This window comes from Dasypus novemcinctus, chromosome 19 (genome assembly GCF_030445035.2).
Source record: "Dasypus novemcinctus isolate mDasNov1 chromosome 19, mDasNov1.1.hap2, whole genome shotgun sequence".
In the NCBI taxonomy this organism is placed as follows: Eukaryota; Metazoa; Chordata; class Mammalia; order Cingulata; family Dasypodidae; genus Dasypus; species Dasypus novemcinctus.
Window position 1 is genome coordinate 20,327,995 of NC_080691.1, and position 26,026 is coordinate 20,354,020.

General features: G+C 39.1%; 1 protein-coding gene across 3 annotated transcripts in view; it reads left to right on the forward strand.

The window, feature by feature from the left end:
• Positions 1–26,026, forward strand: part of RAD9B (RAD9 checkpoint clamp component B) — a 45,801-nt gene that overhangs the window by 18,168 nt on the left and 1,607 nt on the right. For 2 of the 3 annotated variants that reach the window (XM_023585908.3, XM_012521376.4), the window contains exons 5-10: positions 2,273–2,372; positions 9,452–9,558; positions 15,676–15,782; positions 15,863–15,927; positions 16,778–16,900; positions 18,372–18,609. In XM_023585908.3, the coding sequence (XP_023441676.1) occupies positions 2,273–2,372; positions 9,452–9,558; positions 15,676–15,782; positions 15,863–15,927; positions 16,778–16,900; positions 18,372–18,609 (740 nt within the window). The remainder of the gene's footprint in view (positions 1–2,272; positions 2,373–9,451; positions 9,559–15,675; positions 15,783–15,862; positions 15,928–16,777; positions 16,901–18,371; positions 18,610–26,026) is intronic. The other variant, XM_023585909.3, reaches the window with a different exon arrangement.

Consider the following 26,026-nt stretch of genomic DNA (forward strand, 5'->3'; position numbering starts at 1 on the left):
CCTCAGAAATTCCAGTATTTACTGGAGTCCAGTACTCATTATAAAAGTATGAATGTACATATATATACATATATATATATGTATATATGCTATTTCTGAGGAATATCCAAGCAACTGCTAACAGGTGTTGACTCGGGAGGAGACTGGGGTGATTTACTGTCTACTCTTTGATATCTTTTGGGTTTATACCATGTGCATTTATTACCTACTCTTTAAAAATTAAGTTGAAAATATTTTTAAAAATAGGTACATCAACTTTTGAACTCTGGGTCTTTGAAAACAGTAGTGATCCTTTAAAAATATGGTCAGGAGTGGGTGTAGCTCAGTGGTTGAGTGCCTGCCTCACATAAGGTCCTGGATTCAATCCCCCATACTTCCTTTTAAAAAATTAGGTAGGTAGGTAAGTAGATAGTCAGATTATGTCACTCCAGTGCTCAAAATGGCTCCCTATTTTACCCAGGGTGAAAATCAAATCTTATATGGCCTATAAAGCCCTACATGATTCAGAAGCCTCAGGCATGCTCCCTTCTCAGGGTCTCCTTCTGCCTAGCAAGCTCCTTCTTCTGCATTGCTTACTCTTTCACCTCCTTTAGTTCTTTGCTCAGATACCATCTTTAACACGAGGGCTTCCTTGATGTCCTTGTTTAAAATGCTCTCTGCTACCATCAGCACTCCCTCACCTCCTTTCTGCTTTCCTTTTCTTCTGTGGCACTTTATCATTTTATGGTATACCAGTTGTTTTGCTTATTTTCTTATTGTCTCTCTCTCTCTCTCTCCAATAGAATGTAATCTCGTTGAGGACAGAGATTTTTGATTGATTTGTTCTCTGCTGGTCTCCAGTTCCTAAAATGGTCCCTGGGTGGTAGATCGAAAAAAAATGATCACAAATTATTTGCAGTCTTTCCCTGCAAAAGCTGGAGTCTCTCCCTTGACTCCTACCTGCCTTCAGACTTGCTTTGCCACAATTGAATACTCTAGAAGTGATGTGTAATTTCCAAGCCTAGGCCTCAAGAACCTTTCCACCAGCATGAGAACAAGTGTAGTCTAGTCTCCTGGAGGATAAGAGACCATGTGTGAGAGGCCTCAGCTATCCCAGTACTCCCAGCTCTCCCAGTTATCCAACTGAGACCCCAGACATGAGAGTAAGGTCATCCTAGACCATGCAGCCACAGCTGAACCATTCAGCCACAGAAGAATCACTCAGTGGAATCATGAGAAATGAAAAACATTCGTTGTTTTGAGCCACTAAGTTTTGGAATAGTTCATTATGCAGCAAAAGCTACCTGATACAGCCTGGTACATAGTAGGTGTGCAATAAATATTTATTAAATGTTGCTGATGTTATTGCTTCGGTAAAAATAAGTTGAGAAATGCTGTTTCCAGCGAGCCCTTTTCATTCTCACTGCAACATTATTATGCTGGGTTTCACTTTATTACGTGAGTCCTATATTCAACTTTATATTCAAATTCCATCTGTACTTATTAAAACAGTATAATCTTGAAAAGTCACTTAGCCTCACTGAACTGTAGTTTCCTCTCTTGAGATTAAGGACCTCCCCCGTAGGGTCATCATAAGACTCAGAGCTAATGTATGTAAGATGCAGGCACAGTACCTGGCGCATAGGGCCACAGCCATTATTTCTATACTCCTCCCCCCCTCTTCTTCTCAGGGGAAAGTAATTCATGGACCACATATTCAGGTCTAACTCTTAAAAGTCCCATCTGAAAATATCAGTCCTGGGTGAAAGATACTGTAAGAGAATTTATATATACGATCTGTAGTAGACAACCACTACTTTACATATACTTCAAGAAACTACCTGTATTTAAAAGTCATTTGTGTACTTTATTGCAGAGGGCGTGACATGTTGCTTGGTGTCCACTAGGGGACGATCAGCACATTTCACTAAGCAATAGTGCCTCTCCAAGTTCTGTGCACCTGCCTAATATTTTATTTTTTGTTTTTTAAAAATTTTTTGAGGTACCAGAGCCCAGGGATTGAACCTGGGACCTTGTATATGGGAAGGTGGCACTCAACCACTCAGCCACTAGGCTCCCCTGAGTTGTTTTTTTCATTTATTTTGCTTGTATTTTTTTTTAGGAGGCACAGGGAACCGAACCCGGAATTCTCCCATGCAGGAAGCAGGTTCTCAAACACTTGAACCATATCCGCTCCCCTATTTTACTATTCTAACTTGGCTATGGGATTTAAAGACTTCATCAGTTCATCTTGCATATTAAATTATTAACAGGTTGCTTTATTCTTTTTAAGGTATTAGAAGAACTCATTATTTATGTTTTCAAGAAAGTCAGCCTTTGCAAGTTATTTTTGAAAAGAGTACATGCTCTAATATACTAATGATTCAACCAAGGTAATGAGTTTACTGGTGTTTATTATCTTTTTTTGAATGTAGTGTGGTTACAGAGTAAAGAATTAATGTCCTAGAATTTTTCAGTTAGTTACATTTCTAAAAGCTAAAACTTGACTTGGAGAAATTACCTTACAAGGCCAAGGAGAAACCTTGAGACATAGAATAGTAGATAATAACTGTCTAATGGTATCAGTAATAATGGACTGGCCAAGAATGTTATAAAAATCTGATCAATGCCTTTCTACATCATTAAGTGATATCAAAAGAGAAAAATATATGATCTAATAATAGTTGGCATTTATATGACGTCTTCTGAGCCTCAGAATACATAACAGAAATTTTTTACATTTTTAATGTGAACTGATTTAATTCCTAAAGTGTTTCAGTTTTTTTCTCTAGAGAATGAGTGAGGTATATTTGTCAATGAAAGGGAATCAAAACTTTTCAATTAAGCTGTAGCATTAAACATTAATTAGCATTACTTTGAAACCAAAAGATATTTTTTCATATTGTTTTTATTAATTAGAAAGCCAATCCATGATTCTTGCAGTATATCCAAAATATACAGAAGAATACAAGGGTAAAAAGTGAAAGTCCTTCCCCTCCACCTGCCTGCTGTATCTCCTTTGGCAGGGATAAGTAACCTCTGTTTACAATTTGCTACATATCCTTCATATCTCTCTGTAACTCTCCCCTGTCCCTATGACTATGGACATCTCTTTATCCAAGTCTCTTTCTTTCTCTCTTCCTCCCCCTCCTTCCTCCCTCCCTCATTTATTTTTATTTATTTATTTTTATTGATTTTGTAAAAATATTACATTAAAAAAAAAATTATATGAGGTCCCATTCAACCCCACCACCCCCACTCCACCACTCCCCCCCCCCCCCCAGCAACACTCACTCCCTTCATCATGACACATCCATTGCATTTGGTAAGTACATCTCTGGGCATCTCTGCACCTCATGGTCAATGGTCCACATCATGGCCCATACTCTCCCACATTCCATCCAGTGGGCCCTGGGAGGATTTACAATGTCCGGTGATTGCCCCTGAAGCACCATCCAGGGCAACTCCAAGTCCCAAAGGCGCCCCCACATCTCATCTCTTCCTGCCATTCCCCATATCCATCAGCCACCATGTCCACTTTTCCCATTCCAATGCCACCTTTTCTCTGTGGGCCTTGGATTGGTTGTGTCTGTTGCACCTCTATGTCAGGAAGAGGCTCAGATTCCACATGGATACTGGATGCAATCCTCCTGCTTTCAGCTGTAGGCACTCTAGGCTCCATGGTGTGGTGGTTGTCCTTCTTCAACTCCATCTTGGCTGAGTGAGGTGAGTCCAATAAATCAGATTGTAGGAGCTGGAGTCTGTTGACGCTCTGGGCCTGGCTATCCTATTGTCAGTCCAGAGATTCAAATTCCCTAAATATATTTTAACCCCAACACCAACAACAATTCCAGTAAAGTAGCGTGAAAGTCTTATGAAAAGAGATCCCATCTGAGTCCAGTTCCATCACACAGAAACACCAGCTCTAAAGAAGGGCCATCTGACATGGCAGTGAGCCCCGTCTGCCATGACCACAGAACCCGTGGGTCTCTTTAGCCCTCAAAGGAACCAACACCTGGGGATTGCATCCACTCCATCTGTCTCCCAGACTCTGCTCAGCTGTGCACAGGGGCAATCCTTCTGACAGCCTCCAGACTCTTTTTTAGAGACTCATAGCCATATAAACTCATTTCTGCTTTCCATTTCCCCCTTACATTAGGTCAAACAGCATTTTAAAGTCATGTTATTATATGTAGACAGGGATATTCTGCTGATCCGCATTGAACCTTTAATTCAAGGTCATTTTCTAGTTCCATCTTCAGCTGGTATTTTCCCTCCCTCATTTATATTACATACTAGACACATGCTTATTACATATAATTTTTTCAGAGAAAATATGGTCCAGCTATTCATATTGTTTGCCCACTTGCTTAATATTTTCTTTATCAGTTTGCGCCAATCAATCTTATTCTTTTTACTTTTTTATTTTTTATTTAAATTTTTTTACTTTCTAAAAATTTTTAAAAATTATTTATTTATTTTTAATTAAAGTTAATAGATCACAAGGAATGTTACATTAAAAAACATTAAAAAGGGAAGTGGACTTGGCCCAGTAGTTAGGGCGTCCGTCTATCACATGGGAGGTCCGCGATTCAAACCCGGGGCATCCTTGACCTGTGTGGAGCTGGCCCATGCACAGTGCTCATGTGCGCAAGGAGTGCCAGGCCACACAGGGGTGTCCCTGCGTAGGGAAGCCCCACGTGCAAGGTGTGTGCCCCATAAGGAGAGCCGCCCAGCGCGAAAAAAAAGTGCAGCCTGCCCAGGAATGGTGCTGCACACACGGAGAGCTGACACAACAAGATGGCGCAACAAAAAGAAACACAGATTCCCGTGCTGCTGACAACAACAGAAGCCGACGAAGAAGACGCAGCAGATAGACACAGAGAACAGACAACCGGGGTGGAGGGTGGGGAAGGGGAGAGAAATAAATAAATAAATCTTTAAAAAAAAACACAAAACCATAAGAGGTTCCCATATAACTCACTCCCCACTCCCCCACCACATCATTTTTGTAAATTGTATTTTTTGAAGATATATACATCATACAAAAAATGTTACATTAAAAAATATAAGAGGTTCTTGTATACCCCCCCACTTATTCTTTTTAATGGTTACATAATTTCTCATTGTATGAGTGAACCATAACTTACATAGCTTTACCCTATTGTTGAAAATTTTGGTTGTTTCCAACATTTTTCCATCACAAACAATGCTGCCAGTATTACATAGAATAGTGTATTAGTTATCTATTGTTGTGTAGCTTATTTCACCAAATTTGAGGCTTAAAAGAAACAGACATTTCTTATTTCATAGTTTCTGTGGGCCAGGAATCCAGGTATGGTTTTGCTGAGTGCCTCTGGCTCAAGTTCTTCCATGAGGTTGCAGTTAAGCTGTCAGCCAGGGCTGTGGTCTCATCTGAAGGCTTGCCCAGGGGGATTCATGTCCAAGCTCACCATATGGTTGCTGGCAGGCCTTGGTTGTTCACCATGTGAGCCTGAGTGTCCTCTCACCGTGGTAGCTGGTAATCAGAGAGAGCGAGAGCTAGAGAACTCCCAAAATAGAAGCCACAGTCTTTTTGTAATCTAATCTCAGCATTGCCATCCAATCACTTCTGTCATTTTCTCTGTTACAAGTGAATTAGTAAGTGTATCCCACACCCAAGGGGAGGGGATTACATAAGGACATGAATATTAGGAGGTAGGGATCACTGGAGACAATCTTACATGCTGCCTAATGCCAAGAGTCCTAGAAATGGAATTACTGAGTCAAAGGCTACACAAATTTTAAATTTGTGTACATGCTGACAACTAAATTGCCCTCTGAGAAGTTTTTTTTTGTTTTTTTAAGATTTATTTATTTTATTTATTTCTCTCCCCCCCTCTCCTACTCCAGTTGTCTGTTCTCTGTGTCTATTTGCTGCGTCTTCTTTGTCGACTTCTGTTGTCAGCGGCACAGGAATCTGTGTTTCTTTTTTGTTGCTCCATCTTGTTGTGTCAGCTCTCTGTGTGTGTGGCACCATTTCTGGGCAGGCTGTACTTTCTTTTGCACTGGGCGGCTCTCCTTATGAGGCGCACTCCTTGCGCATGGGGCTCCCCTACGCGGGGACAACCCTGCGTGGCACGGCACTCCTTGCGTGCATCAGCACTGTGCATGGGCCAGCTCCACATGGGTCAAGGAGGCCCGGGGTTTGAACCGCAGACCTCCCATGTGGTAGACAGACGCCCTAACCACTGAACCAAGTCTGCTTCCCCCTCTGAGAAGTTTGTGACAATTCACATTCCTACCAAAAGTATAGGACAGTTCTGTTAGGTAGAGGATATCATCAATCTTCAAAAATTTTGCCACCTTGATAGGTAGAAAATGGTATTATTAGGTATTCTTTTTTAAAGTTTGGATTGCAATAACATGTATACAAAAAAACATTCCCATATTAACTACTTTCATATTTATAATTCAGTGGTGTTAATCATATTTGCAATATTTTTCTACCATCCCTACCATCTATTACCAAAACTTTTCCATCACCCCAGACAGAAAATTGGGTGTTCTTTATTGTTGCATTTCTTTTATTATTAGTCAATTTGAGCATCTTTCCATATGTTGTATTTTTCTTTCTTGATGAGTTATACATTCATATTTATTGCCATTTTTGTTATTTATATATTTTTATTCCTGATTTATTTTATATTTTTATTACTTTATTATGGGAATCAGCTCTTTGTTTATTATATGCAGTGGCACAAATAACTGTCCTTGGGGGAGGCTTAATCTCAGTCCATTCAGGACTTTCATCCCCTACCCTCTGGTCCCTGGAATTGCACATTACTAGGGACTTCTGTTGTGCCAAGGCAAGGGGACCGTGGGAAGCTGGTAGGTCATCTGGTTCTCAGTTGGCAGTAATCCACTGAGGGGCCATTTTCCTCCCACTCTAGCCCAGAGGAAACACTGGGCTCTTTCTGTAACACTCTGGGGCAATGTGCTCTTGACTCCAGGTTGCACTGGGTGGGAAGTGGGGTGTGCAGGGGCACAGTGGTGTTCTGCTGTTTTTCCAGGCCTTATTTACCCAGACACTTTTGCCTGTTTTCAAGTGTTGCTATATATTTTCTCTTTATTTTTCATATTTCTTCTGACATTTTTTGAGAACTGGAGAAGAGCTAACTAAAGAGCTCTCTTTCTTGAACTGGTCAAACAGTTCTCATCATGGATTTATGAACATATTTTTGTTCAGTTTGGCTTTTCCTCCAGGTAAAAACTTTAATGATATTGACAACAGTGAAATAATATGTCTAAGCTAGAAATGTAGAATATCTGAATGCAGGTATCAAATGTACCTTTTAATTTATGAAATATTTCAAACGTATGGAACAATACAGAAAGTAATAAAAACACATGTACACATCTATGTAACAAATATTCACATTTTACTACTTAAAAGGGTCTTTTTATCTTTGTTTTTCCAGATTTTTTTTTTTTTTGAGGTACCAGGGGTCAGGTATTGAACCTGAGACCTCATATGTGGGAAGTCAGCACTCAACCACTGAGCCACATCGCCTCCCTGAGTTGATTTTTTTCGTTTGTTGGTTGTTGTTTTTTTTTCAGGAGGCACTAGGAACTGAACCCAGGACTTCTCATGTGGGAGGTGGGTGCTCAAATGCTTGAGCCACATCCACTCCCCAGAATATTCAAATTTAAGAGTAACAAGTACCCTACCCCTCAATCTAAACATTATTTATTCAAAAGGGCCAGTTCAAGTGGTACCTTTTTTGACTGGCCTCGTACATCTCCTCCTTCCATGATCCAGAAAATTCTTAGACTTCCCTCGCATTTCCAGTCTGCTTTCCAGACTGCCAGTTACATTATAATATAGTTAGTTCTGAGTGTGGCCTCACCTAATCATGGGTTCTTCTGGGGCAGAGACAGGGTTTTTGCCCAACCTCTAGCACAGTGCCTGGCACATAGTCAGCTATCAGTAAACCTTAGATGGTTGAACCTGGCCCTCTCCTCTTCTGAGGAAGGTGAGAACCACACAGATCAAGTGAATTAGTTATGGTGAAAAAATTGGTTTACTGCAGAGGTGAGACTAGGACCTTCAAAGCCTCCTTCTCCTTTATTCTTTGTACTCTTGTCTGCTACTGAGAGCCCCTTTAGGGATCTGTGGCCTCTCTGGGGTCTCAAGATAATGATCTGAGAACAGAGCCAGTCTTACTGCAGAATCTCAGGCAGCTGGACTGACATGGGCATCCAGAGAGTAAGAATGTGACATCTCAAGTCCAGGCCAAAGAAGGAAATGTGCCCTAAGGTTTATAGAGTTCTCCCCATCTCTACTCTGTACATTCCTTTCCCACTTATCCCCTCCTGTCATAAAAACTGACATTCCATAACAGATAACTATCAGGAAAGAAGGCTGAATTATGTGTGCATGTGTGTGTGTATATATACACACACACACACACACATACACATACATATATGTGATATTTGTCCCAGTTTAGAGAAGTTGGTCTGGAAGGGTCTCATCCAATTACATTTCCCTTTTTATTAGCTCTCAGTATCTTGTGACTTATAACACCTCCCCTTTATACTGTAAAAGTTCCCTGATGAATTTTGTAGGTGTTCCTGACACGTTGGAATCATGAAACACTGCTAAGCTAATGTCTATCATCAGGTTAACACCAAGGTTACATAAACTCTAGGAATCTCATTTTTATCTAACTACACCTCAATTTCAAAAGGAGCCAGAACTAAGAATTCAATAGCAAAAAGACAAATAACGTAACTTAAAAAATGGGCAGGGGATTTGAACAGACTCTCCAAAAAAGATATACAAATGGCCAATAAATACATGAAAAGATGCTCAACATCTTTAATCGTTAGGGAAATGTGAATCAAACCACTTTAAATTTTTTGGTATGTGAAGTATATCTCAATTAGACTGTTTATAAAAAAGGGGTGATCCCAGAATAAAAGGGCATTGGGGTTTCAAGAGATCTTTAAAAGTAATCGTCTAGGACAAGTAATAAAGGAAATGAATATAGACAGCAGGCTGCTCATAGACTCCCAACTCCTGAACTGGGGCTCCAGCAGAATCACCCCCATTCCATCTGAGCAGCTTCCTTTTCTACTGTCTCCTTTTGGAGTAAGGTCCTGGGCCAACTTTTTTTTTTTTTTTTTTTTTTTTTTAATATATCTAGCATATGAAAACATCAAATTAAAGACATTTTTTCCTGGTATTTTGATCATACTACAGCATTCACATATTTTACTATTATCTTGGCCTTCAAATGAGGACACAATTTTTAAAATCTACTAAAAACATAGCAGTGTATATATAAGAAAGAAGATAGATCTTTGGGTAAATTTTTCTAAACTAGAGCCACCTATCCTATTTATTTCAGATTAAAGACTTGAGTCCCAGTGAATTCTTTCTGTTAGTTTTCCAAATAATGTTAATACTTTTTATTACATTCTGTAGAGTGCTTGCTGAGGCAATTGTTCATTTTACGTCAAATCAAGAGGAAGTTACTCTTGCTGTTACTTCACTGAATGTTTGCCTCAAGAGTTCCAATGAGGAATCAATGGGTAAGGATTACATCTGTCATGGTGCTTTGGTGAATTGGTTCTTCCTGGCTTTCTTGATGACAAGTCATACAGTAACTATTAGTGGCATAATATTTATTACCGTCTAGAAAGCAGTACAATGTGGAAAAATCATCAATACACTGGAAAGTTCAAGAAATTTAACACAATAATTAAAATATTTGGCTTTGAAATTCAGGTTGTTTTTCAAAATAGAAGAATGATTATTGAGGAAAATATGTTTTCAGTTAAGTTTTCTTAAGATTTATTTTTTATTTATTTCTCTCCCCTTCCCCCCTCCCCCCCATTGTCTCCTCCCTGTGTCCATTCGCTGTGTGTTCTTCTGTGTCCATTTGCATTCTTGTCAGCGGCACCAGGAATCTGTGTCTCTTTTTGTTGCGTTATCTTGCTGCATCAGCTCTGTATGTGTGGCACCACTCCAGGGCAGGCTGCGCTTTTCTCGCATAGGGCCACTCTCCTTACGGGGCACACGCCTTGGGCATGGGACTCCCCTTGCGCAGGGGCACTCCTTGTGCACATCAGCACTGTGCATGGGCCAGCTCATCACAGGAGGTCCTGGGTTTGAACCCTGGACCTCCCATGTGGTAGACGGATGCTCTATCAGTTGAGTCAAATCTGCTTCTCTCAGTTAAGATTTTAAGATCTGTTTCTCATCCTTTACCATCTTTTGTGTTTATCTTTTAAAAAATTAGGCCATCAAACCAGTTGATAGGATCTTTGACCACATAAGAAGAAAAAGTAACTTTATTTAGATTGTAAAAGGTATTCCAGATGGCAAATGCATAGGACAGAAAATGTGATTGCTCTTTAAATCAGTTCCCATGTTATCTCGATGGAATAGAGAAAGTAAGGTATATTAAGTCAGAAGTATGGTGTCAAGAAAATTTACTAGGGTATTTTTGGCACAACAAACTGTTAAGAGACTTTTTTTTTTTATCGCCCCGCCTTGTGGCTTTTTGCGTGCTGTCTGCTCTCTGTGTCCATTTGCTGTGAGCTCTTCTGTGTTTTTGCTTGTCTCCCTTTTTTTTGTTGCATTATCTTGCTGAGTCAGTTCTCCGTAGCGTTTGCGGGCCCATGGCCTCCCATATGGTAGACGGGAGCCCAACTGATTGAGCCACAGCTGCTTCCCTTAAGAGACTTTGTCATTTTAGATACTTTTTATTTTTTTTGAGTGAGAGCAGAAAAGAAAGAATACAAAGGAAATAACTGTACTCTTTTTAAATGAAAAACCAGTAGAACCAGAGCTTAAGTTGCATCAAATGACTTTTGTACTGTTAAGTATATGCCAGGAATTGTTCTAAGTGATTTACATTTATGAATTTATTTGATCTTCATACCCACTGTATAAGATAGGTACTATAGTTATCCTCATTTTATATACGAAGAGTGACTTGCCTGGTATCACCATTAAGTGGTAGCTTAGAATTTCAACTCAGTCTGGTTCTGACATTCAGGCTTGTTACCACCATGCTATTATTGCTTCTTTCATATCTCTTATAGCATTATTTTTTGGCACCCAAGAGTGCATGGTCTGGAAAATATGTGCTGGGCTAGTAAAAAGGTCTGTTTTGTTTTCCATTATCCATCTCTTAATAAAGATGGCCATTTCGTAACTAGGAAACACTGTCCCCAGTGAGCTGCTTTCTAATGAGTAATTATTGGTATGGTTGGCTAGGGACCCAATTGCTTAACTTTGTTTATGAACTTACTCAGTGTTTCTGGGAGTGATATCAATCTTCTTGTTTGAGATGATTTGTTTTGAAGGTGTTTGGGCCTTTTAAAAAATATACCATTTATCTCTTGTTCTTCCTATTTAAGTAATTCATGTTCATTGAAGAAAATTAAAAGTACAAAAAAAACCACACTAATTTAAAAAGCCACCTGAAATCCCACAATCCAGAGATTAGCATTTTTTAATAGCTTGATACGTCTCCTTCTATCCTTCAAATGTAACAACAGGAGATTGGTTGAGGAAAGGTAGTGAAATACTATGAAACTATTCAAAGTAATGTTATGTATGTGGATGTGCATACATTCTTCTCTCTCTGAGGGTGTATATCAAAGATGTTTATTGAGTAATTTTGTAATGGAAAACTCAAAACACAATTATAAAATGTTTTTATTGACATGGAAAGGTGGTCATACTGTATTATTTACTATATTACTGAGTGATAACAGTTTATTATAAAATGGTATGCCCAGCATGCTCACGTTTTTCATTTAAAAACGTACATTAGGAGCAGGTGTAGCTCAGTGGTTGAGTGTGTGCTTTGCTTGAACAAGGTCCCAGGTTCAATCCCTGATACTTCCCCCCCCCCAAAAAAAAAGTGCGTATAAAAGTTGAATAAAATACTAGGAAACAGAATCCAATACCTCATTAAGGAAATGATACAACTTAACCAAATGGGATTTATTCCAGGAATGCAAGGTTAGTTCATTATCAGAAAATCCATTAATGTAACATACTATATTAATAGATCTAAGGAAAAATTGACATAATTATCTCAATAGATGCTGAAAAAGCCTTAGAAAAACTTTAATATCCATTCTTGATTTAAAAAAACACTCAAAATTTAGGTATTGATGAACACTTTAATATGATAAAAAATATATCCGTAAAACCAGCATCTTACTTAATAGAAAAACAGTAGAGTCATTTCCAGTAAGATCAGAAACAAGGCAAGGATACCCACTGTCATTCCTACTAGAGTTAATAGTCATTGCAATTAGACAAAATAAATAATTAGAGGCACTGAAAAAGTACAAGTATCTCTATTTGCAAATAATAAAAATGCACACCTAGAAAAACCCTAGTGAATCAATAATAACACTAACTCAATAAAATAATTCAGTGTGGTAGGATATAAAATAAACATGCAAAAATCAATAGCTTCATATATATAAATAGTCATTGAGAGGACATAATGGTTGAGGAAAACCCATTACATTAGCATCAAAGAAGATTACTTGTAATAAACTTAATAAATTTAATATAAATCTATACATAGCTATTGGCAAATATTTTTTCTATTTTTTTTATTCTCCATCTCATTTTATAAGCAAATATTGATGGCTCATTGATGGCTAGAGCTATTAGGTTAAGATGTAAGAATGGGGCTTTTAAAATGAAAGCTTGCTTAGCTGAAAAATTTGAAAATAAGGGTTGATTTCCAAAATAGACTCTGTCTATAGATGTAATTGTCATTCAATATCTTTGTGTTATAAGGGTCTATTAAAGATACTGATGATAGTTAAGTTAAAAAAGATGACTGCAAAAGAAAACAGAGAACATATATGAATTAATATTTTATCTTTACAGCTTTCCCATTATAAATTTTATTCTTTTTAGATCAATTTAGATATGAACTCTGATAGTTAACATAATTTGATATGTTAAGTAGAGTTGTACAACATGTCCAAAAATATTGGGAGGAAGCGGACTTGGCTCAACAGATAGAGTGTCTGCCTACCACATGGGAGGTCCAGGGTTCAAACCCAGGACCTCCTCGACCCATGTGGAGCTTGCCCACGTGCAGTGCTGATGCGTGCAAGGAGTGCTGTGCCACGCAGGGCTGTCCCCTGTGTAGGGGAACCCCACACACAAGGAGTGTGCCCTGCAAGGAGTGCTGCCCAGCGCGAAAGAAAGTTCAGCCTGCCCAGGAGTGGTACTGCAGACATGGAGAGCTGACGCAGCAAGATGATGCAACAAAAAGAGACACAGATTCCCAGTGCCACCGACAAGAATACAAGTGGACACAGAAGAACACACAGCAAATGGACACAGAGAACAGACAACTGGGGCATGGGGGGGGAGGGGAGAGAAATAAATAAAAATAAATCTTAAAAAAAAATATTGGGGAGATCAAGAAGAATGTATAATTTATTATAAATACCACATTGAACTTCTTTTTTGAACAAAGGTATTGGAAAATAGTGTATATGTATTGTGTGGGGGGATAAGGGTAGGGTTTGGGAAATAAAAGAAATGCTATCTTTTTTCCTTTACATTCATCATTCTTTTTAAAAATTAACTTTATGACACTACACAATGTATTTAAAGTGTATAATTCAGTGGTTTTTAATATATCCACAGAGTTATGCAACCCTACAATCAATTTTAGAACATTAAATCACTCCTCCAAAGAAACCCCATATCTATTAGCAGTCACTCCCTGTTTTCTTACAACCCCCAGCCTAACCCTAGGCTATTACTAATCTTCTTTCTGTCTCTATGGATTTGCCTATTCTGGACATTCCATGTAAATGGTATCACACAGTATTTGCTCTTTTGTGTCTGTCTTCTTTCACTGAGCATAATGTTTTCAAGGTTAATCCACATTATAGCATGTGTTAGAATTTCATTCCTTTCTATGGCTGAATAATATTCCATTGTATGGCTCTACCACAGTTTGTTTATCCATTCACCCATTGATGGACATTTAAATTGTTTCTACCTTTTGGCTCTCCTGAATAGTACCACTATGAACATTTGCAAACAAGTTTTTGTTTCGGTACTTGTTTTCAGTTATTTTTGGTGTATATGAGGAATGGAATTGCTGGGCCATATGGTAATTCTATGTTTAACTTTATGAGTTAAAATAAATATTTTGTACCAATTCCCATCAGCAATGTGTGAAGGCTCCAATTTTACCACATCATCACCAGTGCTTGTTATTGTCTGCCTTCCTTACTATAGCCATACTGTGCATGAAGTGGTATCTTATTATGGTTTTTGATTTGCATTTTCCTAACTACTAATACTTCTGAGCATTTTTTCATGTGCTTATTGGCCATTATTATATCTTCTTTGGGAGAATGTTCAAATATTTTGCTCATTTTTCTTTCCTTTTTTTTTTTTTAATAATGCCTGCTGTTTTCCACCTCCAGCATTTTTTTTTTAAATTAGAGCAGTTGTAGGTTAACAGAAAATCATGTAAAAAGTACAGATTTCCCATATAACTCCCCCTACCATACACACATAGTTTTCCCTACCATTTTTCAGTTGGGCCCTCTTCCTCCCACCCCAAGATGGCTTCCTCATCTGTTTGCTTGTTGTTGTTTTTTTCTCATTGTTTGAACTCCTTGTCGGTTTGTTTTTTCTTTAGGAGCACTGGGAACTGAACCTCAGAACTCCCATGTGGGAGGCAGGTGCTTAACTGCTTGAGCCATATCCATTCCCTGCTTGTTTGTTTTTGCTTGTTGTCTGCTTATTGTTTGCTTGCTGTCTGCTCATTATTTTTGCTTGTTGTTTGTTTGTCTTCTTTAGCAGGCACAGGTAACCAAACCTAGGACCTCCCATGTGGGAGGTGGGCCCTCAACTGCTTGAGCCGCATCTGCTCCTTGAGTTGTCTTTTTATTGTTCAGGATACAGGTGCCTTGTCAGAGACATGACTGCATATATTTCTCCCATTCTGTGAGTTGCCTTTTCACTTTCTTGATGATGTACTTTGGAGCACAAAAGTGTTTAATTTAAATGAAAACAATTTATCTGGTTTGTTTTGTTTTGTTTTTGCTTTTGTTCCACAATTTATTTTTTAAATCACAAAAGAATATGTAATAAAGATCATAAAAGTCTACATCTTTTATATCTTAGAATGTACATGTAAAGTTCCAAATATCAGGGTTGATAATGACAGTAGTTGCTGCGAAAATCCAAACCTGGAATCATCTGAGGACATCCAAGATGGCACATGAGTGGCTGCTAGTTGATGCTGTCTGTTGGCCAGGAGCTCAGGTGTGCTGCCAGCCAGAGTGCCTGCACCTCTTGTGGCCTCTCCATGTAACCTATATTTCATATAGAATGGTGGCTGAGATCCAAGAGCAAGTGCTCCAATCCATGGGAAGTAGAGGCTGCCAGTCTCTTAATGCATAAGCCCAGAAACAGACACAAGATCACCATATCCTATTGGTCAGGCAGTCACAGAGCCTGCCTATACTCAGGGAAGGGGACATAGACAGAGACCCTCGACTTTCAGTGAAGTAGTGTCAATGAATTTATGGCTATTTTTAACTTACCACTTATGGCTATGTTTTAATATTAAAATTTAACAAATACCTATGGAACTAATTTTATTCTTTATTTTCCTATAATTTGAACAGATTTGACAAGTTCTGTATACAGTGAGATGTTTGTTGGCCCAAACGAGTTTGACTTCTTTCAAATTGGACTTGACACTGAAATAACATTTTGCTTCAAAGAATTGAAGGTAGATCTTGTATCAAGTTAAAATTCAAATTTCACTGGTAATTTATAAAGATTTCAAGTTTTTTATTTTCCTTCTTTCAGGGAATTCTGACACTTTCAGAAGCTACACATGCACCTATATCCATGCATTTTGATTTTCCTGGAAAGTAGGTCCTTGGAAACTTTTCTGAATTTATTTTCTTTTGTTATAGATCTATGATAAAAATCTTTGAATCACTTTGAAAATAAATTCACACCTTAGGATTCCTTAACTTTACTAGCAACACATCCATTTAAAATGTTAAAAGATGCCATTAACATGGCGTTATTTACTTGGTAACTTTGTTGAGAATAATATAGTCAAAGTGCAAAGTGAAAATATTTATCAGTTTGACATGGAATTGAATAAATTACCTAATTAGAAAATTGTATCTGGCCTAAACAAGTCAAATCTCTGTGACTTCATATGGTATTTCAGAACTAAAATTTCAAATGAGATTGGGTTAAAGATGTTTTGTGGTGATTTTTTTTTTTAAGATTTATTTTATTCATTCCCCTCCCTCATTATTTGTGCTTGCTGTCTGCTCTGTGTCTGCTTCTCTTCTCTTTTGGAGGCACCAGGAACTGAACTGGGATCTTCCTTGTGGGAGAGAGGTGCTCAACTGCTTTAGCCACCTCAGCTCCTCGCTTTGTTGCATATCATTGTGTTTCCTCTTTTTGTTTCCTCTTTGTGTCTCCTTGTTGCGTCAGCTTGCTGTCTTGCTTGCCTTCTTCAGGAGGCACCAGGAACCAAACCCAGGACCTCCCGTGTGGTAGGCAGGAGCTCAGTTACTCGAGCCACATCCATTTCCCAGATGTAGTGATTTCTAAAGGCCTTTTCAGCTCTTAGGACTATGTTAATTTGTGGAAAGGTGCAGGACTTCTGTTTGTTTACTTAAGAATTAAGTGTTGTATTCTGTTTTCCTAATGTCCATCGTATAGTAAGTGTCAATTCTTGCTCTGACTTTCCATTTTTAGACCTATGGCTTTAAGTATTGATGACATGTTACTGGAAGCTAACTTTATTTTGGCTACATTAGCTGATGTGCCAAGTAGGACATCTTCGCCACAATCCCTGTGTCTTTCACAAAAATTGAAAAGGTAAGATCATATTCTAACATTTTGAATGGTTGGGGAAAACGCCCATTGCAGTCTTACTCTAAAATAATTCAGTGGCTTTCATTTAGGAAACAAATGAAGAATAAAATATTATAAGATCAGAAATATTTTTACTTATATTTTAATAACCTATATACAACTTAAATTTCTTATTAACCATATTCAGATGCATAATTCAGCAATGTTAATAACTTTCATAATGCTGTACTACCATCACCAAGAAGATGAGAAATTTTGACTGAATCAGGAAAAGCTATATAAAGACCTAACCAGAACTTAGAGCTATTACTAATCTTACCTTTTCTCTTCTGACCAAAATTTATCAGGACCATCTGATTTATTACTGATGTTATCCATAACTCATTTCTGAGTTTTAGTTTTCTGTTTTGTTTTTTAAGATTTATTTTAATTTATTTATCCCCCCCATTGTTTGCATTCACCGTCTGCTCTCTGTCTCCTCTCGCTGTGTGCTCTATGTCTCCTTATCTTCTCTTTAGGAGGCACCGGGAACTGAATCTGGGATCTCCCATGTGGGAGAGAGGCATTCATTCGCTTAAGTGACCTCCATTCCCTGCTTTTGTTGTCTCTCTCGTTGTGTTTCCTCTTTGTGTCTCCTTGTTGTGTCATCTTGTTGTGTCAGCTTGATGTGCCAGCCTGTTGCACCAGCTCACTGTCTTGCTCATTTTCTCCAGGAGGCACCGGAAACTGAACCCGGGACCTCCCTTGTGGTAGGTGGTAGCTCAATTGCTTGAGCCATATCTGCTTGCCTTTTCTGTTATTTTTAATGAGTGACAAAGGAAAGTCTATAAATGACTATAAATTCTTTCTCAGCCATAGAGACAGCCATTGTTTTTCTTTGTAATTTTTAGAGGGGTAGGGACTCTTTTTTGTAAAAGTAAGTTACTGTGGGAAATTTGGAAAATAAAGAAAAACACAAAAAAGAAAATATCAGTCACATTTAATACACCATTCTGAGATAACCAATGTTAACATTTTGCTTCACTGTATTTTCCTTCATATTTTTTTTATTTTACAAAGACATTTATTTTAAGACATCATTGGGGCCAAATAGAATATGAAGTTTTGTATCCTGTTTTTTCCCTACTAAATATTATGTTGTGAGTATGTTCCATTATCACTGTGACTTAAAAACATAATTTTTAAATGACTACATAAAGCCTTATCATACATTCATAACTTAGCTGTTTTTCTAATTTGACCCTGTTACCCTATCACAAAATGTATCATGAACTGTGGGTTACTTTACTGAAAAATTCAAATCTGTGGGGAGAACATTTAAGTGATCATATATATGAACATTAGCTTTCAACAATTAGTTCCATATTATTTTAATACATTCCCCAAATCAGTGCCATATAGTCATCTCATATGCTCCATTATATAAAAGTATAAAGTAACTGATTCATTCACTTGATCCTTGTTAATATCTCAGGTCAGATTTGATACAGTCAGATGCAAAGGCTGGTGAAGATACCAGGAAGGCCCCAGAGTGTATCTCAAGAAAAGCAGCACCCAAAAGGCTTTATCCTAGTGAGACTCACACAAATACCTCTGCTTTGGAAAACCGTGGCAGCCCTAGAACAAAAAGAGGAGATGGGGACCTCAGTGAAGTACCAGAAAGTCGTGCCAATGACACAGCAGAAGTGCCGAAGTCTCCTTATCTCAGGAAGGTAAAGCGCCAATGCTGAGACCTGACCCAGTTCAGAAATCTCCCCCGTTTCCCTTTGCACTCTCCCTGCCCCAGCCCACCCCCAGCGTCCTGAAGAGGGCTGCAGTCAGGCTGAAGTGGAAAGAAGTCTGATTTATAGAGTATCAATACCAAATACAGTTAAATTGCTCATTTAGTAACAGTATGTTTGCTTATGATGTACTCTAGATATTTCAATACAAATAATATGCTAAAAATATTTAAATAATTTGTTTTCTAAAATAAGTTTCCTTCCAATTTTATTTTTCAAATTTGATTGGGAAATACTTTATTCATAGTAATACAGATGTATATTTCATCCCAACAAGCATCACAAATTCTTTCCTAGTAGAGTCCCAATTAATTATATTTTATTATATTACCAATATTTTACTAGGTGGATGATAAGTTTCATAGAATGCTATAGTGTTAAACCTTATGACATCTTTTGAATTGGAGATAAATGGAATTTGTTAGAAGCTGAATTATCTCAAAGAATGATCATCCCAATTTTACATGCTTAGATTAATATTTTATTCAAGCTTGTTTTACTGTTGCTATTATTATTGGTTTGAAAACATGAGTTTCTTAGAATTGGGAAATTGAAAGGAGAAATAATATTTTTTTTAAATCACTAGCTTATGCTGTATAAGACTTTTAGGACAGAATTTGGATAGTAAAACCTACCTCGTATTCAGTTTGATGCCGTAAGGGTTTACTGAGAATCTACTAATATTATCTACCCGACAGGGAAATTTTCTCTGCGTATGTATTAGTAGTTTGGCCATAAAGTGAAAACTGAAATCTGTATTCTTGTTACATGAAATAATTTTCCCATCCTGTTTTTTTTTTTTTTTAAGATTCATTTTATTTATTTCTCTCCCCTTTCCTCCCTCCCCGGTTGTCTGTTCTCTGTGTCCATTTCCTGCGTGTTCTTTTTTGTCCGCTTCTGTTGTTGTCAGTGGCACAGGAATCTGTGTCTCTTTTTGTTGTGTCATCTTGTTGTGTCAGCTCTCCGTGTGTGCGGCACCATTCCTGGAATTTCTTTCGCGCTGGGCAGCTCTCCTTATGGGACGCACTCCTTGTGCGTGGGGCTCCCCTACGCGGGGGACACGCCTGCGTGGCGCAGCACTCCTTGTGCGCATCAGCACTGCACATGGGCCAGCTCCACACGGGTCAAGGAGGCCCGGGGTTTGAACCTTGGACCTCCCATGTGGTAGACGGACGCCCTAACCACTGGGCCAAGTCCGCTTCCCTCCATCCTGTTTTTTGGTCACACATATTATGCTTATTTTATCAGAGGTAACAACAGGAAAACATTTGCTGCTGTTTCACCTTTCTGAAATGTACTAAGATTTCCAGTTTCCTCATTAGGGCAAGTGATAGCACTGTAAGCTCCATGAGCCTAAACTCCCTAGAATGGCATTTAGAGACTTTTACTGGGCTCTTTACTATAATCTTCATAAGGCTCCCTCTTTTCCTTCCCCCAGCCCCTGGACCCACACACTCTGTGCGGGAATGGCAAATAGGTTTCCTCCCTAGCAGTCACACCTGTTATTTTTTTGAGAATGGCCATAATGCTGTATGTGTACAGAAGTAGCAGGATTAGAGGGCCATTGAGGGGAGTTTAGCCAACTCCCTAGTTAAAGGCACAGTCCCCAAGACTGCCCTCACTTCTGACCAAACGCAAGTTCAAGGGATTGCCCATTTACCCTCAGGTTCTATAAGGAGTCACAGAAAAGTACTGAAAGCTGTCATGCTCATAGTTGTGGTTTACTACAGGGAATGGATACAGATTAAAATCAGCCAAAGCAAGAAGTGCAGGCAGAGTTCAGGAGAAGTACCAAGTGCAAGGCATCTATTGTTTTTTCTCTGTGAAGTCAGGATGTGTTGCTCTCCTAGCATGGATGTGTGACAGTATGCACAGAGTATTGCCAATCAGGATGCTCACTTGAGCCTCAGTGTTCATAGTTTTTGTTGGGCTCCATTACATAGTCATGATTGATTGGTTGCTGCGTGGTCGATGTCAGTCTTCAGGTCTACTGATACTGCTTGACCCAGAGTCCTTGCCCTACATCACATTGTTAGACTATACAATATAACCCAAGCCCCCCCCAGGGCAAACAAAGGTACTCCTGTCAGACATAACATTCCAAAAGTCTGGGATTTACCTCCCAGAAGCCTAAGGCAAAGGCCAGACCTTCTCTTAGGCAAGGCCAAATTCTTTACGACCCAGTCATTCATCTGTGAAGTAGACTAAAGCTGTAGCCATCATGGTGCCTGGTAGTATAGCTGTATAATATGGCCTATGTATTAGTCAGCCAAAGGACTGCTGAAGCAAAATACCAGAAATCTGTTGGTATTTATATAGGGTGTTTATTTGGGGTAGAAGCTTACAGTTACCAGGCCATAAAGCATAAGTTACTTCCCTCATCAAAGTCAGTTGCCACATGTTGTAGCAAGATGGTTGCCGACATCTGCAGGGATTCAGGCTTCCTCTTCCTCTTAAGGCTCCGTGGTCCCAGCGCTTCCAATATCAACTGTAAGCTGGGAAAAGTCTTGTCTCTCTCTGGGGCTCATTTCTTTCTGGGTTCAGTTGTTCTGTTCTTTCCACAAGATCATCTGTAGACTATCAGGCTAACAGCTCATCTCTCTCTTCCAGGAGCCTCTGCCTGTCTAATGGAGCCTTTACCCCCTCCTCATGAATCTGTTTCTGTGTGTTTACTTCCCAGGGCTCCAATATCAAAACTCCAAACTCTGTTCTTGGCCATGTCTTTTCTGAGTCCCTGCCCACCAAGGCGGCAGGGATGCAACATCCTACTGACATGGCTCAATCAAAGCCTTAATCATTATTTAATCAAGTAAAAGTAAAACCTCTGAATCCAATACAATCTAATATGCCAGAGGAACAGACCAGTTTACAAACATAATCTAATATCTATTTTTGGAATTCATAAACAATACCAAACTTCTATACCTACCTTATATTTTTGTTGTTTAACTTTTCATTTTGAAATAGTTCCAGACTTAAAAGAAGTTGCAAAAATAGTACAAAGAATTCCTCTATATCCTTCATCTAGATTCCTCAAATGTTAAAAATTTTTATGATCGCAGTACAATTACCATTTCATTGAGGAAAAACCAGAAAGTACAAATAACTAAAAGAAAATAAAAACAGTCCATTACCTATGATCTAGAGAGCACTGTAAATATTTTATTACTCTACCTTTTTATGCTTTTTCTATGCACACACTTGCACACATGAACATTAAACTTAAAAAAAATTTTTTTTAACTTTTCATTTTGAACAAATGCGGACTTACTTGCAAAAATAATATAAAGATTTCTTATATACTTTTCATCTGTATTCTTCAAATGTTAGTGCTAGGTTAGCAGAATCTCCTTTAATCTGAAACATTTTCTTAGTCTTGCTTTGTCTTTTTTTCCTTTACCTTCACACTTTAGCAGAATGTCCCTGAATTTGGATTTTTCTAAGGTTACTTCATGATTAAATTGAGGCTATGCAATTTTGACAAGAATATAACAGAAATAATGTGTGAACTCCTCCATTTATCCTATCTGGAGGCACATCTGGAAAGTTGTCTCATTACTAGTGGTGGTGATTTCTATCGTGTGGTTAACTAAGGTAGTATCTGCCAGGTCTTCCCACTGCAAAGTTACTATTTTTCTCTAAGTAATAAGTATCTTGGGAGGAGCTACTTTGAGATTATGTAGAAGATCCAATTTCTCATCATATTTTCAACCTACTAATTTTTGTCTTAAAAATAGTTATTGCTAGGATGTTTGAAAAATGGTGATTTTTCTATTTCTATCATTGTTTTTCTCTATTAGATGATATTCATTGGTAGGAGGATCTCTCGTATAGACTTGTTCAATTATTTATTTATATCTCAGTATGTACTCATGGATATTTATTTTATTCTAGGGATTATAAATCCATTACTATCATTATTTATAGTGTTCAAACTGCCCCAAATTTAATGGACATCCTGGCCTAGTTCCTGATCTTAGTGGAAATACACGGTTCGCATTTTTGTGTTCTGGTTTTGCTCATGCTATCGTTTCTACATCCTGGGACAATGGCATTCCTTTCTTCTCCACCTTTCAAGCTCCTGCCTACCCTTCAAGAACGAGCTCAAATGACACCCTCTGTTTCAAGCCTTCTACTCAAAAGCTCTTTGTTCATCTGAGTCATTGCAACTGTCACATTTTTAATTGAACAGATATGTTTGTTACTCTCACTAGGTAGATTGTGCATTCATTGAAGGAGGGCTGAGTCTTACCCATTTTTGTGTCCCTGGGACGCTGCCAGTGTTTGGCACACATTTGAATTGAAGATGGATGACACGTGGCATGGAGATTCCAAGCCAGGTTTGGGATACCCTAAGAAAAGTTTAAAAATATCTGCGGTGGTGTCGGAAAATTCCAAAAATGAAATCAATTTAATTCCCTTTATTTTTTAAGGGGAAGGGGGTTTTCAAAATTAAACAGTAATACACGGAGCTGGTGTGGCTCAAGTGGTTGAGCACCTGTTTCCCACATGGGCCATCCTGGGTTTGGTTCCTGGTGCCTCCTAACAACAAACAAGCAAGCAAATGAAAAACCAACTCAGGGGAGCCAATGTGCCTCCGTGGTTGAGCACCAGCTTCCCACATACAAGGTCCCGGGTTCAATGCCCGGCACCCGGTACCTAAAAAAAAAAAAAACAACCAAAAAAACACTGCCAGAGCACTACTGTAGTTTAAACAGTGACTATCGGTGGCTTTTTCTATTGTGGGTTTTCAATAAAGTTTAAAAAAAGCATTTATACACATCTCATGGCCACCAAAATGGGGGAAATGTGGGAGTATAAAGCAAAGACTTCATAGTAATTTCTTTTCTTATCCAGTTTATATCAGATCTAAGGCAAATTCCCGGCTGCATGGATGTTCACAAATTTTCTCTATTATTAGAAGTTAAGACACTAGGGAATTATAGTGTAAACTATAGTTGATGGTTAGTAGCAGTGCTTCAATATGTGTTCCTCAGTGGTAACAATTGTACCACACTAATGAAGGATGTTGTTAATGTGGGTAAGTGTAGGAGGGGTAGGGGGTGACATATGGGAATCCCCTATATATATATATTTTTTTGAAGATTTGTTTTTATTTCTCTCCCTTCCCTCCCCCCCATTGTCTGCTCTATGTGTCTATTCACTGTGTGTTCTTCTGTGTCCACTTGCATTCTTGTCAAGTGGCACCAGGAATGTATCTCTTTTTGTTGCGTCATCTTGCTGCGTCAGCTCTCCATGTGTGCAGCGCCACTCCTGGGCGGGCTGCACGTTTTTCACACGGGGTGGCTCTCTTTGCAGGGTGCACTCCTTGCACGTGGGGCTCCCCTACGCTGCACAGCACTCTGTGTGTGCGGCAGCACTGCACGTGGGCCAGCTTACCACACAGGCCAGAAGGCCCTGGGTATCGAACCCTGGACCTCCTACATGGCAGGTGGACGCTCCATCAGTTGAGCCTCATCTGCTTCCCCCTATATTTTTGATATAACATTTATGTAGTCTAAAACTTCTTTAAAAAGAAAAAAGAAAAAGACCCTGGGGAAGCCTTTAAAACTCTAGCCATGTAAGTTTTAAAGGCTGAAGAAAAAGCAGGAACAAGGGAGGATAGCAAATAGCATTTATCCTAAACCAGTAACACATTCAGGACAGATCTAAAAGACAGAAGTAAACCTAAGCTTTCTAGTCTAATATAGCACCATAAACATTAAGAGCCACTTGTGCATGACAATATACATTGAACAAACACAGATGCTATTTTTAGGTTACTTCCAGCTTTAGGATCTTGACCTTGGACAAGACTAGGCTCTTCAGAGGTAATTAAGACCGTGTCTCCAGTTATGATTAAGGCCAGTGTTCCAGTTTCCTCTAGCTGCTGTAACACTTTACCACAAACTTAGTGGCTTAAAACAATGCAAATTTAGTACCTTACAGTTTTGAAGGTCAGAAGTCGAAAATGGATCTCACTGGGCTAAAACAAAGGTATCAGCAGGGCTGCATTGCCTTTTCCAGATTCTAGCCTGCTTTCCTTGGCTTGTGGTCCCTTTCCAGCTTCAAAGCTAGCAAAGGCCAATTGAGTCTTCCCCATATCGCTCACTCTGACACTGACTCTTCTGCCTCTCTCTTCTACAGTTACAGCCCCTTGTGATTCTGTTGGGCTCACCTGGATAGTCAGCCGATTAGCAGCCTAATTCCATCTGCTAACTTAATTCCTCTTTGCCATGTGGTGTAACAGATTCACGGATTCGGGGGATCAGGGTGTGAATATCTGGGGAGATAATATTCTGCCAACCACAACCAACATCACAGCTAATTTGGGATTCCCCAGCGGGAGCAAAGGTTCCACAGCTGCTGTCAGAACCACCACATTGGAAAAGGCAACTTCAGCTTCTGGTTACATGAGGATGAGCCAAGAGGACTCATTCATTCACTGCCATTCAACTCCCACAAGTATTTGTAGAAACCCATGTGTCCTAGATGTGGGAGTTAAAATGGTGAGCAAAACAAACAAGTTCCCAAATTTGAGATTATAAGCTAGGGAGGAAGATACACATCAAACAGTCAAATGACTAAATATATAAATTTAAAACAAAAAACAAAAAAACTGTGGTAAGTTCAATAAAAAACATGTACAGGGTGCTTAGAGAGATTTAAGATGTGACCGCCCTAGACTAGGTCAGAAGTCTTCCCTTTGAAACTGAGCTGAGCTGAGCTCAAAAGGGTAAGTTGACTAGAGTGGGGAGGGTTCCGAGGGCGGCGTGGGTGGGTCAGCGTTTGCAAAGGCCCCGTGACGGCAAGGGGGCATGTGGTGGTCAGGAGCTGCAGGATGGCCAGCATGGTGGGGGAGCAGGGAGCAGGGGAGACTATAGCACAAGGTGAAGCTGGGAAGTGCCAAATCCTGCGGGCAGTGTCTTGTTAGCAATTAGACGGCCTTGGTATTTGAAATATATGACAAATGAAGTTAACTTTTTAGAAGGTAACTTTAGCTGCAGCTGCTGTGTGAAGAATGGGTTTCAGTGAGGCAAGATGGAAGCTGGCACTCCAGGAGGCTCTTGTAGCATCTGAGAGATGGTGATTGCTTAGAGATGGAGAGAAGTGGCCAAAGTAGACAACTAATTTAGGAGGTAGAACTGACAGGACTTGGTGATAGGTTGCGTTTCGGGGGTTAGGGGAAAAGGAGGAGCAAGGATGATTTAGGTTTGGAGAACCAGGCTTGAGGCTTACTAACATTACTTTTGGAAATGTTACATTTCAGAAATCAAGTAGGTGGTAGGAGGACATGTGGGTGGAAGTTCAGTCTAAATTTTTCAGCCAGAGGTGTGGATGAAATCTC